This window comes from Onychomys torridus, chromosome 1, assembly GCF_903995425.1.
Source record: "Onychomys torridus chromosome 1, mOncTor1.1, whole genome shotgun sequence".
Taxonomy (NCBI): domain Eukaryota; kingdom Metazoa; phylum Chordata; class Mammalia; order Rodentia; family Cricetidae; genus Onychomys; species Onychomys torridus.
Window position 1 is genome coordinate 174,454,852 of NC_050443.1, and position 18,885 is coordinate 174,473,736.

General features: G+C 45.3%; 1 protein-coding gene across 1 annotated transcript in view; it reads right to left on the reverse strand.

The window, feature by feature from the left end:
- Window positions 1-1,696: 1,696 nt before the first annotated feature.
- The window catches only part of LOC118575959 (guanylate cyclase 2G-like), a 44,964-nt gene continuing 27,775 nt past the window's right edge, over window positions 1,697-18,885 (reverse strand). The window contains exons 14-21 of the mRNA XM_036176317.1: window positions 17,149-17,304; window positions 12,493-12,670; window positions 9,894-10,034; window positions 8,340-8,532; window positions 6,156-6,330; window positions 5,243-5,341; window positions 3,091-3,182; window positions 1,697-1,869 (exon numbers count right to left, since the gene is read on the reverse strand). Of these exons, the coding sequence (XP_036032210.1) occupies window positions 1,762-1,869; window positions 3,091-3,182; window positions 5,243-5,341; window positions 6,156-6,330; window positions 8,340-8,532; window positions 9,894-10,034; window positions 12,493-12,670; window positions 17,149-17,304 (1,142 nt within the window). The 3' untranslated portion in view covers window positions 1,697-1,761. The remainder of the gene's footprint in view (window positions 1,870-3,090; window positions 3,183-5,242; window positions 5,342-6,155; window positions 6,331-8,339; window positions 8,533-9,893; window positions 10,035-12,492; window positions 12,671-17,148; window positions 17,305-18,885) is intronic.

Below are 18,885 nucleotides of genomic sequence, written 5' to 3' on the forward strand. Positions count from 1 at the left end.
TTGCATTACCTGTGTTAAAATTGTCTCCTTCCAACTAAACTGTAAGATAAAGATGAAAGTTTCATAAACTCTTATATTCCCAGCATGACAGCTAACAGAATAAAAACTTAACAGATGGTCCTTGAGTTCGTGAAATTCTCAGATGGATGGATGGGGAATGGGCAGGTGGATAGATATCAGATGGGTAGACAGATAGATAGTTTAGTAGGTGGATGGATGGACGGATATATGGAAAGATGCATAGATGGATGGATGGATGGATGGATGGATGGATGGATGGATGGATGGATGATTGAAAAGGGCATGGCCTATCAATCTAAGAACTACACAAGGGATTTTGGTTTGTTTTCTTTCATGATGGAGCAAAGTGTTTAGGATCCATGCTACTCACAGGGAAGAAGGTAGGAAGCCTGAGAAGATGCACTCTGGTCCATTGTCTGCATGCTGGATGAGAAGGGAAAACTCCCTAGCGTAAATGCCTTCTGCCTCCCCTCCTCCTAAGTAGCAGTCTAAGACATCAGCCCTTGATGCCAAGGGCTTTGGGGGTAGCAGAGCCTCTCGTCAGAACTCTACCCAGGAGAGGGCATCTCTGAAGGGTCAGAGAAATCAGCCATGAACCTCTGAGAAGAAACCAAGTTGAGCAGATGGGAATGCTGGAGCGGAGTGGGGAGGTGGGGGAGTGAAATGGGCTGATACCAGGAAGGCTTTTCTTGGTTATGAAGAAAGGCAAGCATTTTTGTAAATATGGGCATGAAAGCGCCCCAATAAATCAAAAAGTAGTTTGTTTCCTAATACAGTACTCAAAAACATAGCCACAGAACACACCAGCAACAGAGAAAATATAACTGCTCTCACTTCTTCATTCTTGGGAACTTTAACAGAAAAAAGTTCTCAAAAGTAGCATTTCATCTGAACATTCCTGTACTACCTAGCAACCACGTGGGCTAGGGAGATACAAGGTGCCAAGAAATAAGTGTCGTAAGAAACAGTAGGTCCAGAGATCCATTAAAATAATCCCCAAACAATTCAACACAGAACTTAATTTTTTGTGCAAAAGGGAAAATAGTTAGCACAGGATCAGATAGACTCATCTTCCTCAGCTGGATTTGTTAAACTATACTCTTTGTGCATAAATGAGTGGAAAATTCCAGTTAAAATTCACGTCTTGGTTTCCAGAGATGTTGCTTGGTCCAGAGATGTTGTTTGGTGTGTAGGAAAAACAGGCAATAACAGGATATTATCCATTGCACTCACAGAGTTGAGAACCAGGCCATTTAGTTCGCAGTGAGTCTTCCTCTGTAACCACCTGGCACAAGCTTCAGGACCTAGGTGCTCATGTGGAATTGTTTCTGTCTTGAGCTCATGCTGAGGGGGAGGAGGGACTCCTAGTTCCTTCTAAGCTGCTTAGCTGCCTTGCGAGAGAAAGGTCGAGTGCATTTTTTGCCCAGGCTTTATCTTTCTCTTTCCCTCTTCTAGGAGGAAACAGATTTTAGGCAGATTCATGAGTCTCTGTGGCCGGCCATCCCAGGAAGTGAGTACTCTCTACCCACCTCTTCCAAGTGCACACTAGGCGGCAGTCTGGGAGCAAAGTTAGAAGCAGGAAGGGCTTCCAGTCAGACAGTGCCCCCTAGTGGGAGATGGATTCAGTGCCCAGAACTACACCTCTTCAGAGGGATGGATAATGAATGGATGCATTTCCCCCAAAAGGATCCCACGGACATTCGTGGGGCTCTACAAATATCTTGAAAGAACATACCCACCTCACAAGATCTCTGGACCTTTAGCTTCTTCCTCCTCAGTAAACTCGGGGAGCGGGATAGTGAAGCCATCTTTGCCTTTCAACCAGAAGGTCGTCTGTTCTCCCTTGCCCTGTGGGAAGCAAGAAGGGTCTGGTGAGCAGCTGGCATGGAGGATGCCTGGCTGGGTCTGCCTCGCTGGGCTAGAGAACAGGAACCACCCCTTTGAAAGAAATAACCTCTTTGTATATAAAATCCTGGTGGCTACATGGACAGTCAGTCATGTTCTTCTGTGGAAAGGCCTGCAAAGAATAAACTCCAGTGCCCTCCTCCCCAATCTTAAAAATATAATTTGAATTCTTAGTGTGACTTGGGTGCCAAGGAAAGCACCTCACATACGTGTGTACATAAAATCCTCATGCTCAGCATTACCACCATGCCGGTTTTCCACATGTACAACCAAGTCCTCCAATCACCAATCAGGAGGGGACAACATCCCAAGAAGGCACTACAGAACTGCTGGCAGAAGGTCTCCTGTCTACCTGCTGGAGGGATACAGTGCCCTGGCAGAGGGAGCTGATGTTGCTCACTTCTCTCTCACTTCCCAATGCCCCTACCTCTGGCAGTACTGGGGAATGAACCTAGGTCCTCAGACATGCTAGGCAGCTACAGCCCATGCATGCCCTTACCTTTTCACTTCCTTTTCTTGGTTTCCATCCCTACTCAAACAGCCAGTGTCATGGTGACCACCACTGCTGCTATGTGCACATCTCCAAGATGATAGTGAGAACATCTCCAGAGGAGCAGCTGTTCTCCTCCCCTCCCTCACCCCAGGAAAGGGAAATCTGAAGGAGGTGATGAGGATGTGTCATCCAATCATTTGGAAACAGGCCGCAATGAAGAAGACAGAAAAAACAGTAAGAGCGTTTTGTATTGCATAGAGAAGAGGTCCTAGTATCTCTGAGGCCAACCAATAGATTTCTGTCTCCTCTGTCTGGACATGTTGGTCCCAGGGGAAGGGACACAGAAGGAAAGAGGGTTGTGTTCACTTTGTGTGATTTTGTGTGAGGGACTTCACTGGAGTGTTCAAGTGTAAGCTGAAAGACTATTTGGTAGCAGAAAAGGCATCCCTCAGAAGTGACAACTAAGGTATTTTCTATCGGAAATCTATATATGACCACTCAGGGGTCTGAGTCATCTCCTCAGGAGACAGATCCAGCAGTTACCAAAGCCTTCTGAGAGCCCTCGCAAATCTCTTTGCATCTCTCCATAGAGATTCCCTCATCTCCCCCAATTCTTTGACATGTCCATCAAGGGCACAAACTGGGAAAATGAAACACAGTCATGGCCTTACCTTGACTGCAATGGTGCCTCTCTTTTGCAGATGATACCCTCCTGCTGCTAGAAGAGCCCCTGCGGTGCTCTGAGAAACATGGATCCGGAGAGCTGCCAGAAACCACCATTGCCTGGTTAACATCGAGTCAACAGAGGAATCGGTGCGTGAAGGCTTCTGGAGAGGGACCAGCCTTACTCTCGTTCTTTGTTCTCCAGAGCTCCCCATGAAACAAAACATGCAGCTGAGCATCATAATCCCAGTCCATGGGAAGCAGAGACAGGGGATCTGGAGTTCAAGACCAGTCTTGACTACATCATGAGCCTGGGATGAAATAAGACACTTTACGAATTGATAGGTAAGTTAGGAAGGTAGGTAGGTAGGTGTAGGTAGATGATAGATAGATAGATACATAGATAGATACATAGATACATAGATAGATCATATGATCATACATACATACATACATACATACATACATACATACATACATACATACGCAGATAGATGAATGTAAAGCACAAATAATACCCAGTGTCTGGGACACATAGGTTGGGATGTGTCCCCACCCATGCATTGGATACTGATGGATGCTTGTCAGCATTTAGTTTAGGAACACAGAACTAACTCGTTCTGCAAGTTGACCGTCCCCATGAATGGAGGATCCCTGGGTTTCTCAAACTCCTGGGATGAACTGAAGACATACTACTGAATATGTTACCGTAACCGAAGGTGCACACAGAAACAGTTTGGGAGCCTGCCTAAGTAGCCGGCTTCTGCCTTTACTCCAGCCCTTTCCTCACAAGCTGATGGGTTTAATCTGTGTTTTCACGTGGGTTGATTAACTTGGACAATGAAATAACTGTGTGTGTTTATACATTGTGAGAAATCAGTACTTTCAAAATAATGGAGACCTAAATTCTTTGAAACTTTAACCACTGAGGAATTTTTTCCATGTTTCAACAGAAAAATAGCACACACACACACACACACACACACACACACACACACACACCATGTATCTCAAGTAATTGCTGATTCAATAAAGTTACTAAAAAACACACATGAAAACACACATGAATATGGTGCTTCATGGAGTTCTGGTCATAGATTTCCTCCACACCACCAGGAACATACTCTACCCCAAAGATGGAACCACACTACTCACAGGCCAGTCTGCCCACTATTCGTGTTTGCAAATAAAGTTTTCTGGAACAGGGTCTTGGTATACATTTACATTTTCTAAAGCTACTTTTGAACTACTGCACAGAGTTAAGTAGCTACAACTGAGCCAGCGCTGGTGCTGCACACCTTTAATCCAGCACTCAGGAGGCAGAGACAGGTGGATCTCTGTGAGTTCGAGGCCAGCCTGGTCTACAGAATGAGTTCCAGGACAGCCTCCAAAGCTACAGAGAAACCCTATCTTGAAACCACACCCCCCCCAAAAAAAGTAGTTGCAACAGACACTGATGGCCCCTAAAATAAAATATTTACTGTTTAGCCCTACAAAAAAAACCTTGTAATTTGTGCTTTGTTCTTATACGCTTTCACTGTGTGTAGTTTGCTAAGAACGGCAGAAGAGGCTGAAGGGATAGCTTAGAGGGTAAAGTGCTCACTATGCAAGCAGAAGGACCTGAGTTTGGATCCCCAGCACCCATGGAAGAGTTGGGCATGGTTCATGTCTATAACTCCAATGTTGGGGGATAGAGACCAGTGAATTCCAAGAGCTCACTGACCACCCAGCCTAGTCAATGAGTGAACTTCAGCCTCAGTAAGAAACCCTGTCCCAAAAGGTAAGGTGGACAGTAGAGAAAATACCTGATATCTGTCCTCACATGCGCACACACACACACACACACACACACACACACACACACACACACACACAGAGAGAGAGAGAGAGAGAGAGAGAAAGAGAGAGAGAGAGAGAGAGACAGGGAGAGATTTAAAAGGAGGAAGGCATATGTGTTTATGTAGCTCCACTGGGCACACGGGAAAATGTTGTCTACACAGCTGGTGGCTCAGGTTGTCTCCTGGGAATAATGATCTTCTCTTCCAGATGGAAAACAAGAGACGAAATGCAAATGAATTTCTAAAAATACCCACTGGTTAAAGATAGAGGACTTGGGGGACAGGGATAGCATGCTTGCAGAGCTTGGCAAATGATACCCACGTAAACTGCTGCTTTCCATTCTAGATGCCATGTTCACAGTGTCTCCAAACAGACAGTATCTGGGCATGGTGATTCCCACCACACCGGCTACCACAGGACCTAAGGAGGGAACAATAGAAGGGTCTAATTGCCTGCATTTCCCAAGGCTGGGCTCCACACAGGCCATCAAGTCCATAGAGGAAATTAATGCAATAAATATTTATCTGAGTACCCTTTTGTAGCAATGCTTGACAACATATATTGTAGAGTGCCTTAAAGCCTGTACAGGTTGCTTACACTTCTTGTAGAAATCAACAGTCGAACCTTAACCACATTATTTATGAACTGCAGATGTAAACGAAGTCCACAGCAGTATGAACTTGAGGAAATAATTCTGACTGGAAATCAGGCTTGTTTTTAGTTGGATAGTGGGACCATGGCTGCATAATTCGGGGGAGGACTCATGCAGAAGGAAAATGTGAAGCATTTGCTCAAAGGGGTATCAAGACATGTGTCTGCCTGTATCTTCAGGGAGGTTGAGGCAGAAAGATCACAAATTTGAGGCCAACTGCAACTGTGACTCCCAACTACAAGACTCCCTCAATTTTTTTAAGTAATAAAAGAATATTAAACCAAGTAGGGGTCACTCATCTGCAAGTCACAAACCCATGAGTTTGACAAAAAGAGAAGGTACCAAAGGGATGTGGAAGGGAAGCATAAGGGAAATGGAGTCCCGCATGGCTCCCTTGCTCTGCCTGCCCATTTTTTAAACATCTCAGACTTTCTGCATATTCTTATTCTCATAAATCAGTTCAACTAATTGGAAATATATGTGCATTCTGTGGTCCCCTGGTACATTTAATGACGGTGTTTCTAAAAGCCTCAGGCATGGACATGGTCTTTCAGGGACTGTCTGCCACCTGCCATAGTCTACCTGTGTGGAGGCCTATCCGGAGCTTGAGTCTCTCCTCAGGCATGTGCCCAATCTGAAAGTGGGCGGTGGCACTGAGCAAATGCAAGGACATGGTGGCAATCTCAGCTGCATGTTGAGCTCCATTGCGGATGGGAAGCCCGCTGGCCACCATGTACGCATCTCCGATTGTCTCAACCTGGAAATGACACGAAGAAATGCTCTTAGTTTTCCACGAGGGAGGCCCTAGATAATGAGCTGACGGGTTTAGACAAGACCACCATGTTCCCAGCCCCTCTCCTGAGGCCCCACACTCCAAAGCTCCACTCTTTCATTGGTCTCCACTCCACCTGGGTCCAGCTTTTCTTCTGGTGTGTGTTCTTGCCCTGGCTCCTCCACAGACCGTTTCTTCTCCTCATAGACTCTGCTTGCATCTCTAGACCTGATGACCTGGTGCCATATTTCCCTAGCTCAATGTCAGAACCAATCAGACAAGCATCCACGTACAAATTGGGTAAATCCTCAAGGGTCAAGTGCATCTCTCAAGTAGAGTTCATTATTAGCCAACCCGAAATGTCCTCGCACCACACAAGGACTTAGAAACACTTACATACCATTCAAAATGCACTCACTTATACACACATTTGGATCACTAATCTATGCTCCTCTCCACCAGACCTAATAAAACCAGAGTCCAGAGTCTTCATTGGCATGGAAGTAACTGAAGACTAGAAGCTCAGGGCTTCAGCCTTTTGCAGACATAGTTGTATCCAGTAGAACCCAAAGAAGGTGTGGAAGGCCACTATATTAGTCAGATAGTAGAAAAACTTCTGCCTGTGGGAACACTTCTCTCCTTGTGACCCCAAAATTATAAAAATCAACATGTCTAACCCTGTTGTAGGCCACTTTCTCCCTCCTGAGAACAACCTTCACAAACACAAACCAGATGTTATAGCCATCCATGCCAAGTGCTCTGGTAGAGAGGGAGCTAGGAGGAAAATTCCAGGGGATACCACCCTAGGCAGAGCAGGAGTGAGGATCAGCTCTCAAGGGCTCTCTGTTCCATCGTCATTTGTGGGGAATACTAGGGGATGCCCAGTTGGTATTTGTCACTTCGGGATATGGCCACAGTGTCCCCCAAACCTTGTCTGTCCCAGGACATGGGTAGATGTAGAGGAGGAGTTCTGGAGTCATGGGCAGGGTGGTACTGGTGTGGCTGCCTAGCGGGTACATAGAGGCATAGACACAGAGCACTCTTCTAAACCGTGATCTGACCCTCCCCAGAAAGAGGTCTAATAACCCACAGAGCAGCATCAGCACCACTATGCACACAAAGTCACACCACTGCTGCTTTGCTGTCCTCCTCCATCTCTTTCTGGGGAACCATGTTTAGATGCCCCCTTGAGTGGCACCATGCAGGTCATAGCTACCATCTGCCCTTTAGCTGCAGCCTGGCAGACTAAATTTGAAGAGTCTGTCTTCACCCTGGATTTCTAAGGATTATACCAACAGAAGGAAGATTCGTAGAGGATCTAAAGGTAGTGGCTATAAGATCCCCAGGAACTGAAGGACACATGTTCAGTACTGGCCAATGCCTCTTTACAAACATGTTTACTGTGAAATTAAAATAATGGGTGAAGATACAGAGTATTGGTAGCAATGGTGTGTGTTTGTGTGTGTGTGTGTGTGTGTGTGTGTGTGTGTGTGTGTGTGAGTGAGAGAGAGAGAGAGAGAGAGAGAGAGAGAGAGAGAGAGAGAGTTATTTCATGTAGATAGAAGCAAGAGGAAATCTCAACTATCATTTTTTAGGTACTGCCCACCTTGGATTTTGAGACACCAAGGTCTTTCATTGGCCTGGAACTCACCAATTAAGATGGTTGGCCAGTGATTCAGCAATCTACCTGACTCAGTCTCCCCAGTGCTGAATACTTTGTACCATGAAGCCCTGCTTATTTTTATGTGGGTCCTGGGGATCAAATTCAAGTCTTCCAGATTGCAAGACACCCACTTTAGTGACTGAATCATCTGCTGGCCCCACACAGTGACTCTGGACAAGCATGTACAACTGGGACTGATCAAGCCCCTTCCCAAGAAGACAACAGAAACAAAATGTCGAGTCTCTGCCATGAATTAAGATGAACTGAGATGTGGTCTGTCCTCAGTCAGCCCGAGACAATAGATAAGGAGTCTGCACAGGTCACAGCTCACCTTGTACACATCATGTGTTTGTATTGTGTGGTCAAACAAACTGTACAGGTCATTGAGGAGTTTCACCACTTGCAAGGGGGAGCTGAGAGAGCACAGTTTTGTGAATCCCACAATGTCAGAGAAAAATATGGTGACAGACTCAAAATGTTCTGGTTCCACAGACTTTCCAGCCATGAGCTGCTCGCCAACGAAGCTGCAGAGAAAGAACAGTGCTTAGCAAACTCATGCGTGTTTGCACTCCCATGGCTCTGGGCAAAGCCAACCTTCTACAGACCTTTTAGCTCTGGTGGGCCAGCTTTTCACTTATTAAATTCACCATCTAGAGGGAGTCTTGTGACATGCATTTATTCACTTGCATTTTCTCTAGAGAGATATTTTAAGTGGTGGTTATAAATTGTAAGAGAGAGTGGAGGTCAGGGACAAGGCACATACATGGCTTCATTAAAAACATTTTCTCACTGAAAATATCTATTTCTGTCTATTGAATACGGAGTTTGATGGTAGAGACTTAGTGTCTGCATGTGGAAGTGAATGTAATCACCCACCAATCCACAAACCAATACTTTTACTTCAACCAACTATTCTCTTATTATGAGTGCATTCAAATCCCCTATGCTCTAGACCAGTAGTTCTCAACCTTCCTAATGCTGCAACCCTTGAATACAGCTACTTATGTTGTGGTAACCCCAACCATACAATTATTTTCTTTGCTACTTCGTAACCACAATTTTGTTACTGTTATGAATAATAACGTAAATATTTTTGGAGATAGCAGTTTGCCAAGAGGGTCACAACTCACAGGTTGAAAACCACTGCTCTAGACAGATATGATGGACCATGCCTTTAATCCCAGCACTTGGGAGGCAGAGGCAGGTGGATCTCTGTGAGTTCAAAAACAGCCTTATCTACACAGTTCCAAGGCAGCCAGAGCTACATATTGGGACCCTATCTCAAAATAAATATTCCCCACTCCCACCTTTTGCCTGACATTCAAGTGTACAAGAATTTTGACAGCAAATGATTTTCCCAGTGTTCAGAGAATGCACAGACGAAAACAGAACAAAGTCAAAGTAATTAATGAATTTGATGCTCCAGGCACTTATTGAACTAAGCAAAGATTTCACAGGCACGTGCGAGCAGGTGTGTTGCATTAGTGGTTAGACATGAAGCTAGACTGCCATCTAGTGACTGTGTCCTACTGCCTTCCACATAGACCACACAGTAGCTTCCATTCCTGTGGACTGGGGAGGTTTGCCTATACTTTCATTAATAAGAAGGGCTAACTTGCCAACTTTTGCATGCATACACAACTCTCTCTCTCTCTCTCTCTCTCTCTCTCTCTCTCTCTCTCTCTCTCTCTCTCTCTCTCTCCCTCCCTCCCTCCCTCCCTCCCTCCTTCCCTGCCCACCCCACTACCCAGAACTTCTTCCCCTGCTTGGTCCCCTTTTACAAAGCTTAATATTCTCTTAGAAAAAGAACAGAGGAACTGCTAAGACAGCGAATTTCTTCTTCCTCGGGCTGTTTTTGGCCTGCCCCACCACTGCTCCTGAATACCTTGGCAACATGGTGGACAGGAGTTTCTCAACCTTCCTCTTCTCTGTCACCAGCTGGCAGGTCCGTTCTTCCACCACTTCCTCCAGATGATTGGCATACATTTCCAGCTTGCCCATCATGCTATCCAAGATGCTCACACGGCTTTGAAAGGATGCAGGTGTTAGCACCCTTTTCCAGGAGCCCTAGGACCACAGTGGAGACACAACTCCCAGACGCATATATCCCGGGAAATACTTCCTGCCCTTCTTGCTCTGGAAGGACTGCCCGTGGCAGCAGTGAATTGACAATGTTGGCAAAGCCTCACAGGAAGACTGTACTGTGCCCGGCCCTGAGCCTCAGTTTACTCATCTGAAAAATGTACCTGGAATGTGGTTTTCTGGGGATTCCAGGAGCTAATGTTTATAAAATGCCTAGGAGGTGAATCTGACAGCCAGCAGACATTCCAGGAGTAAATGTGTGTGAAATGCCTAGAGGAGAATCTTGTGGCCAGCTGACAATCAGCAGCCTTTGATGGCTCTTCCTCACTTCCCAGCATGTCCCATGCCACAGTTACAACAAAGTGAAAAAGTACAGATTGCAGAATGTGGCAGTTCTCAGATTGCTCAACATGGATCGTGTCTAGACTCCCTTTCAGCATGCCCCTAAGAGATCACCTAACTCTCTCGCCTTTCAGATGAGAAGACTAAGACTCAGGTAGGAAATAAGTTTGTCTTACTGTTGGGACCATAAGACAAATAATACATATTTTGAAACATCATATTTTATACAATTAATATCAATATTTCATATAGCAATTAAAATAATATAAAAATTAGAAACTAAAAATCCCATTGTAACCTGAAAAAGAACACAGGCTGTTATGTTAAAGATGCCAAGTTAAATGGGAAAATTAGAAGTAGACACTTTCAGGCCAGAGCTCTTTCTGCCTCCTCAAGCTACCTCTGGGGAATTAAACTTTCAACATATTAAAAATTATACCATCAAGCCTGGGGTGGGGTGGTGATATTTTATTTGTGCTCTAATAAATAAAGCTTGCATGGAGATCAGAGGAAAAAGCTAGCCACTATATTTAACATAGACATCAGGCACACACCCTTAACTCCAGCATTCAGGAGGCAGAGATTCATCTGGATCTCTGAGTTCAAGGCCACACTGGGAACAAAGCTAAGCATAGTGGCATACGCCTTTAATCCCACCAGTAGTTAACCATAGAGGTCTGGAGGTCTGTACAGACAGACAGGAAGTGATAGAGCTGGGCACAAAGAGCAAAATGATGTAGCTGGGTGGAAAGAGGATGTAAGACGGCAGGGCACAGAAAGGGATATAGGCGTGGGTATACAGGAAGTAGCTCTCTCTGGAGACTGACAAGTTGGTGAGGTGAGGTGAGGTTGGCTATGGCTTGTTCTGTTTCTCTGATCTTTCATCATTCATCCCAATATCTAGCTCCAGGTTTTTTATTAATAAAATTGTTTATCAATTTGTCTTACAGGGTGGTGGCATATACCTTTAATCTCAGAACTGGGGAGGCAAATACAGGCAAGCTTCTGTGAGTCCAAGACCAGCTTGGTCTATGTGGCGAGTTCCAAGACAGGCAGGACTACACAGTAAGAACTTAATCTCAAAATAAAATTTTTAAAAAAGAGAGAAAGAGAGAGGGGGGGGGGAGAAAGAAAGGAAGGAAGGAAGAAGGAGGGAGGGAGGGAGGGAGGGAGGGAGGGAGGGAGGGAGGGAGAAAGGATACTATCATGGTGCTGAAGAGGTGGCTCAGTGGTTAATAGCACTTTCTGCTCTTGCAGAGGACCCAGGTTCCCAGTACCCAAAAGGCAGCTTACAACTGCCTCTAACTCCAGTTCCAGGAAATTGAACACCAATCTCTGGCATCCACTGATGCTTACAGTCACTTGGTTCACATAAATTAAGAACACACACACACAAACACATAAATAAATACTTTTTTAGAAGTGATACCATCAGCCTAATATTTAGGAAGCTGCTATTGAAAAACGGATTTGAGAGGCAAGCTTAACCCAAAGTCAATTGCCAATTATAAGACTGGCAGTTAGCTCATTGGCATCCCCTTGCCTAGACACACAAGGCCCGGGATTTGATCCTTGGCTCTGTGGAATAACACAAATGAGTGATAATCTAAAGTTGGGGAATGATTTTTATCCTGTAGTCCAACCACAAATATTAGTTATGATCCTTGGAAAACAGTTGAAAAGGATACTAAGACAGTGTCCAAACTCCCTGGGAAAGAGAGCCTTAACTGATTAGAGATGTCTGAAAAGGTCCAGTGGGCAGTGACATTATTCATGTCTGATTCATGTTCACAAAGCAAGTGAAGACTCTGTTACTGCACTTTAACCAGCATGTAGAACATACTTTGTGTACTGTGGACATGAAATGGATACATGAAGAGGGGTCAAGGGGGATGAGTAAGAGGCAGGAAAGGAGGGGGAAGGAGGAGGGGGGAGGGAAGGAAAGGAAGAGAAGGGAAGGACAAACAGAAGATCTACCTGGAAGTTATCAAAGCTGTGGATATTTTTCAGTTCCCATTGGCTGAAAGACTAGAAGGAAGAACCTATTGCAGTTGACTCACCCACTGGGACTGGCTTCTTGTAACGTCTTCTTGATGGAAGGGAAGGTGGGCCTTTGCTCGGGAGACTCATCCCAGCAGGCCCTCACCAGGGCGACAATCTTTTCATCACCTTTATCCCCCAACAGAGATGGTCGAAGTGGAACTGGTGCTCTGGGGTCTTTGATGCGGCTGATGATTTCTGAAATCAGTTGAGGCTTGGATAAACATAAGCTACAAAGCTTTGCCACTCAACATAGGCCTGTCTAAATGGTGATGGGACCCACCAATTTGAAAACAAAGTTTAAAATAAACAACATATTTGAATTCCAGGACAATCTAGATATGTGCATAAGAGTTCTAGATTCTTCTAGAAAATTAAACAGTCGAATGGAAATGTAGGCCACCCTGACACATCAGTTTCCAAACCAAGGCTTTTGAAAGTAGCACTTCTCTGGCTGACCTCCCAAGTGGAGAGGCACTTGACGCCCAGCTCTCCAAAGTGTGCTCCATACAATTTTATATCCTCTGCTTCATGTAAGCGATTGTAATGAATAAATGCTACTGTCTTCCTGACAGTCCAGTGTTGCAAATCTGCTTCCTTTCTCTTCTCCATTGGCTCCCACCAACACTTGCCAAGGATTCCATCCCCGCCTCTTAAGAAGGAAATATTTTGAGAACAATGCATACATATTTTAATATAAGAATTATTTACCCAGCAGCAGCAGAAGTGAACACTGAGTGCATGCTGCTCAGCAGAAGGAGCTGGTAGGAAAAGGGTGTGTATGCATGTGATCTGTTAATCAAGTCTAGAAAAGCAAAATCATAGTCTGGAGGCAACTGTGAGTTTTGGAGGGGGTTGCAGAAGTTGTAGGGAGGTAAATGAGGAGGGGGTTCCATATCCTCTTTGACATTGTAATGGTGGCCACATGGGCATTGAATATCTGGTAACACCTAGGGAAGTTCAGAGTATAGTTAAGTTTAAGGAATGAAAACACTGCTTTTTAAAATTATCAGCCAGGATATGAGAAACGCTGGGGGTAGGCCCAGGCCATAAGAACAGGATTTAACTGCTGTGTGTGTGATTTTGCTGAAGTAGGGTGGGGAAAGGTGTGGACCCACATGATGTCTGAAATTAAAAGCAAAAGGAGCTATTCACAATTCTTCCACCCATAGCTATGCTCTAGTTGCTTCTTATGAGGTCCAGTTAACAAGTTTAAAACACTGAACAATAAGTAGACAGACAGCAGATGGCAGAAGCCAGGTTCACACTGTTGGAGATGGAGGTCCCAGATAAGCAATGGAGACTGGAGCGAAGAGCAGTGGTGATGAGATCAAGGTGGCCATATCATTATGAATTCACGCTTAGCTTATATAGATGCAGATTGTGTATTGTGTCTTGTATGTGTACCTATGGGTTTCTGCACACATCTACACTCCCACCTCCTGAAGAGGGCTGGAAGTCACAATGCTCCAGGAGTAAACAGCATCCTTACTGCCCAGGTAACACCATCTAAAGAAAGAAGCCAGGGCTGCTTGGAGAAGGATCTGTTTCTCATACTGAGAAGGGAATGTGTAGTACAGAATGGGGAGGGGGGAGAGGCGGGGGAGTGCAGCACTGAGCAGGGGGTGTAGTGCTGAACAGGGAGGTATGTATTACTATGCAGAGGGTATGTAACATTGAGTAGGGGTGTATGTAGCATTGAGCAGGGGTATATAGCATTGAGCAGGGGTGTGTGGCATTGAGCAGGGGTGTGTGTAGCATTGAGCAGGGGTGTGTGTAGCATTGAGCAGGGGCTGTTTAACACTGAGCAGGAGGGCATAGTGATGAACAGGGAGGTATGTATTACTGAGCAGGGGGTGTGTAGTACTGAACAGGGGTGTAAGACTGAGCAGGGGGTGTGTGGTACTGAGCAGGGGTGTGTGGTACTGAGCAGGGGTGTGTAGTACTGAGCAGGGGTGTGTAGTACTGAGTAGGGGGTGTAGCACTGAGCAGGAGGTGTGTAGTACTGAGCAGGAGGTGTGTAATACTGAGCAGGGGTGTAGGGGTGTGTAGTACTGAGCAGCGGTGTGTAGTACTGAGCAGGAGGTGTGTAGTACTGAGCAGGGGTATGTAGTACTGAGTAGGGGGTGTAGTACTGAGCAGGAGGTGTGTAGTACTGAGCTGGGGTGTGTGGTACTGAGCTGGGGTGTGAAGACAAACCTAGAGAATCTTTAGTTCTGGGAAGCAGGAAAGCCCTGAAAAGTGAAATAAAGCACAAAGTGGCTGTGTATCCAAGAGACCATGCCACTGACTGAAACTGGACAGCCAGAAATGGAACCATTTGAGCCACAATAAGCAGAAAATTTCCATGAGTCTGTACTGACAGATATTAACAACTGAAGGAACAAATAAACGGAATCAAGTAGATCGATCCATTACAGAGAATTCTATACAACAGCTATAGTAATTCTGGATTTCATACAGCCTATACGTACTGACTTCTTTCCAGTATGGAAGGATGAAATCAAGAAGAGCTCTATCAACAGTCAGGTAGTCAAAGTCAACATCAGCTTTGACAGCTGTGTTCATAATTACATCATTGAGAATTTGCAATGTCACAAAAATGACAATTTATTTTAAAAAATGACATTCGGCAAGCTTCCCCCCAACACATATAACCCCAGAATAACCATGGGAAAAAGAAAATGTCAGATGTTCCAAATGTGAACTGATCCATACAATATCGTCCAGGGCTGGGGAGCAGGGGATGGCTCCCTGGGAAAGCATTTGCCATACAAGAAGATGGACCAGAGTTGGAATCCCAGAATCTGTGCAAATGCCTGGTGGGTGTGGTGGCCTGCCTAGAGTCCCTGTACTTGCAAAGTAGTGACAGGGGCTTTTCCAAGCAAGATAGCTGGCCTGGATAGCCAGAAAGGCAAGCTCTGGGTTCAATGAGAGATCCTGCCCTGATATGTAAGTTGGAGAGCTACAGACGGCAACCTTGGGCTTCCACACAGGAATACACATGCATGTGCATCTGAACACATGTACACTGCCACACAGACAAGCACACAGAGGTATGCACACAGATCATACACCCATCAAAAATATCTGATTAGTACTTTCCAAAAACTTCAAGGTAATAAAGGGGGTGGTGCTGGCCATGCATAAGAAGGTATCTGAACACAGTGTGGTACCTGAAACAGAACGTTGAGACAGGAGAAGCTGGGGCACTCTGAATAAAGCATGGCCTAATACAGCACAAACTGCTGGTTACAAACAATGTGTAGCTGGGTTGGTGGTGTCCTCTTGAAATCCCAGCACTGAGGAGACTGAAGCAAGATAATCACTTCAAGTTGGAGGCCAGCCTAGTCTACACAGTAAGTTCCAGGCCAGCCGGAGGGGCATAATGAGACCCTGTCTCTAACACCAAACAAAACAAAATTGTATATGAGCTATGCCTTTAAGTCTACATTTTAATACCTAAAATATATTCCCTTAAAAATGTACTTTAAGCAATTATGTTTTATAGCCCGAAGTAAAACTCAAACCTGAGGGACAGCAACGGCCTCGGGAGCCGAGATGGAGACAGTGCTGGGCTATCCACTGCCCTGGATTTAGAGTCCATCAGGCAATAAGAAAGCCTGAGAGGATGTGGGCTTGTTACCTGGCAACACACAGCCTGCTGTTTCCATTCCCATCATTTCTACAGTGTATTAACTGCTTTGAAGCAGTCGTCTTTGTCTTTGGCAAATAGGCAGGACACTGGCCTGGGATGGAGAGGTGGAGTAAATACTCTGGGCCTGTTTCCATATTTCCACAACAGATCTAGAGATTGGCTCAAAACAGAGCTTCTTAAGTTTCCAGATACTACTCTCTCTGCTGGTCCAAAGACAAGGAGGACCAAGACTGGTTTTCAAATGTGCCATAGCAGAGATGTTGATGCAAGTGCATAGTCGCAGGCATCACTGCAGACCTACTGAGCCAGAAACCTGGGCCAGAGTAGGGGAGAGCAGCAAGTCAGTGTTTTAGAAAGCTTCTAGGCTATCTCAGTACCGGGTAGAACATGAGAACCACTGGGTTGCTATGCAAATGGAACCTGGCTTATTTGTAGGGAAGCATGAGAAGCAAATAGATAGCCATTTGTCTATAATCCAATTACACAATTGTGAAGACACGGGCCCATGTGACTAGCCTGCAGTTGTTACTGTGAGGAGCATATTGACTGCCACAGAGATTTCTCCTGGTACACTCAGACCCCTGTGGCCAAGAACAGATGGGAGTGGAGTTCCAGGACTGAAGGGGGCCTCCACTTGGACTCAGCCAGTGGTGTGTACGCATTTGGCTTGGTTCCAAATTCAGGAATGCCTGGCTGACTCTTGAGCTACTACTACTCTTGGGACTGCCCTCATTTTGAGACCCTTTCATTGAGCTGGTAATTAGAAACAGGAGTCTGGTTTAAAAGAAACTGCCTACATTCACAGAAACTTCAGGCTTTGAAAGTCACTGGATAGGGTGATAGTCTAAAGACCAATCTTTTTTGTTGTTGTTCTTTCAATAATTTTGCATGCATGAGTGTGTGTGCAAAGACCTTCCAATTATTGTCACCCTTATCATCTCTTACTTCCCTCCCTCCACCCACTCCCCACACACAAGCTCCTATTCCCTTTCCCGTGAGCAGCACACTCCAGCTTTACCCTCAGGAGCCTCCTCAAGGTCATCAAAGGGTCCATGGGCTTGCTGGTGGATCAAGTCCCTCATCAGAATGGCAAAACTGTAAACATCTCCTTGTGGGGTGCCAGACCAGGGCAGCTCCTGAAGCCGCAACAGCTCTGGGGCTGTCCAGTAGAGTTCTGCAAGACAATGGGGTGCCATTTTGATGGAAGGCTACTCCCAATTCCTTCCATCCTGCAGGAGCTATAGGATGGCAGACCCTATGAGTATCTGCCTGGGAAAGCTCACACTATCCATATGAAGGACCATGGAGAAAATAACCAAGGAGGACGCTCCCAAATAAGTTCACCATAGTTTACCCAGTACCATGATACAATAGATGGTTTCCATCTACTAAATGATAAATTCATATGTAAATCAAGTAATTGGTTAAAATAAATTTCATGTAATTTTCTAAATCAGTGTATGTTTCATTTGTGTGCCTACTGCATATAGCTATACACCTGGAGTCACATAAAAATCTGAATGAAAAGGGGTCATGAAAGAAAAAATTCAAGCATGTCTGGCCAAAGAGACAGTGTATTCCTGGACTTAAGTTATCTGTAAACAGCCTGTGTGCTGACTAGTTTTATCTCACCTTGACACAGGCTAGAGTCATCTGAAAGGATTGAATCTCAATTGAGAAAATGCCTCCATAAGATTTGGCTGCAGGGCATTTTCTTCATTAGTGATTGATGATGGAGGGCCCAGTCCATTGTGGGTGAGGTCATCCCTGGGCTGATTGTCCTGGGTTTATAAGAAGGAAGGCTGAGCAAGTCATGAGGAGCAAGCCAGTAAGCAGCACTTCTCCATGGCTTCAGTATCAGCTCCTGCCTTCACGTTCCTGCCCTGTTTGAGTTCCTGTGCTGACTCCCTTTGATGATGAACAGCACTGTGGAAGTGGAAGTTGAATAAACCCTTCCCTCCCCAAGTTGCTTCCAGTTACGGTGTTTCCTCACAGCAATGGTAACCCTGACTAGGACAACCTTGCAGACTTTATCATCGACACTGAACATGGAATGAAAATGGGAAAATACAGATGACAATGGAGAAGAGCAGTGGTGGCTCCAGTGGCCCAGTTAAGGCAAGATGAAAACCCGTCTACGAACCCAGGCCTTGCACTGTAGAGTCATCCCACCCCTACGATGATTTCTTTTCTCACTCTCCATGGATGGACTGAACAACTTCACTCCATCACCTAGAAAGGAAAAACTACCCATGGGTCCCCTTCAAGGCAGCATCATGAAGCAAAGATGGACAAAACCCCTTTGACTATTTAACCTACAGCAAGTGGGTCTTGTAGCATGAATCTCAAAGAGTTCTTACTAATAAGAACAAACCTGAGGCCAGTTATTGGGGTGATTGCTGGAAGATCAGAGAAGCAGAACAAGCCACAGCTATCTCACCTTGCTAGTTCCTCAGGTGATCCTGTTTCCTCAGGCTGGAAGCTTCTAAGTCCTCATCCACATGAATCTCAGCTGAATTGTGTTGCTCCAAAGCCTGAACGCTTAATCAACCAGATGCTTAACTAACTACATGCTTTACTTTACTAGTTCCTGGTTCTCACGCCTTATATACCTTTCTCTTTCTGCCCCCCACTCCCTGGGATTAAAGGTTGGGTTTCTGGGATTAAAGGCGTGGTCACCATGCTTAGCTGTTTCTAAAGTGGCCTTGAACACACAGAGATCCACCTGGCTCTGCCTCCCCAGTGCTGGGATTAA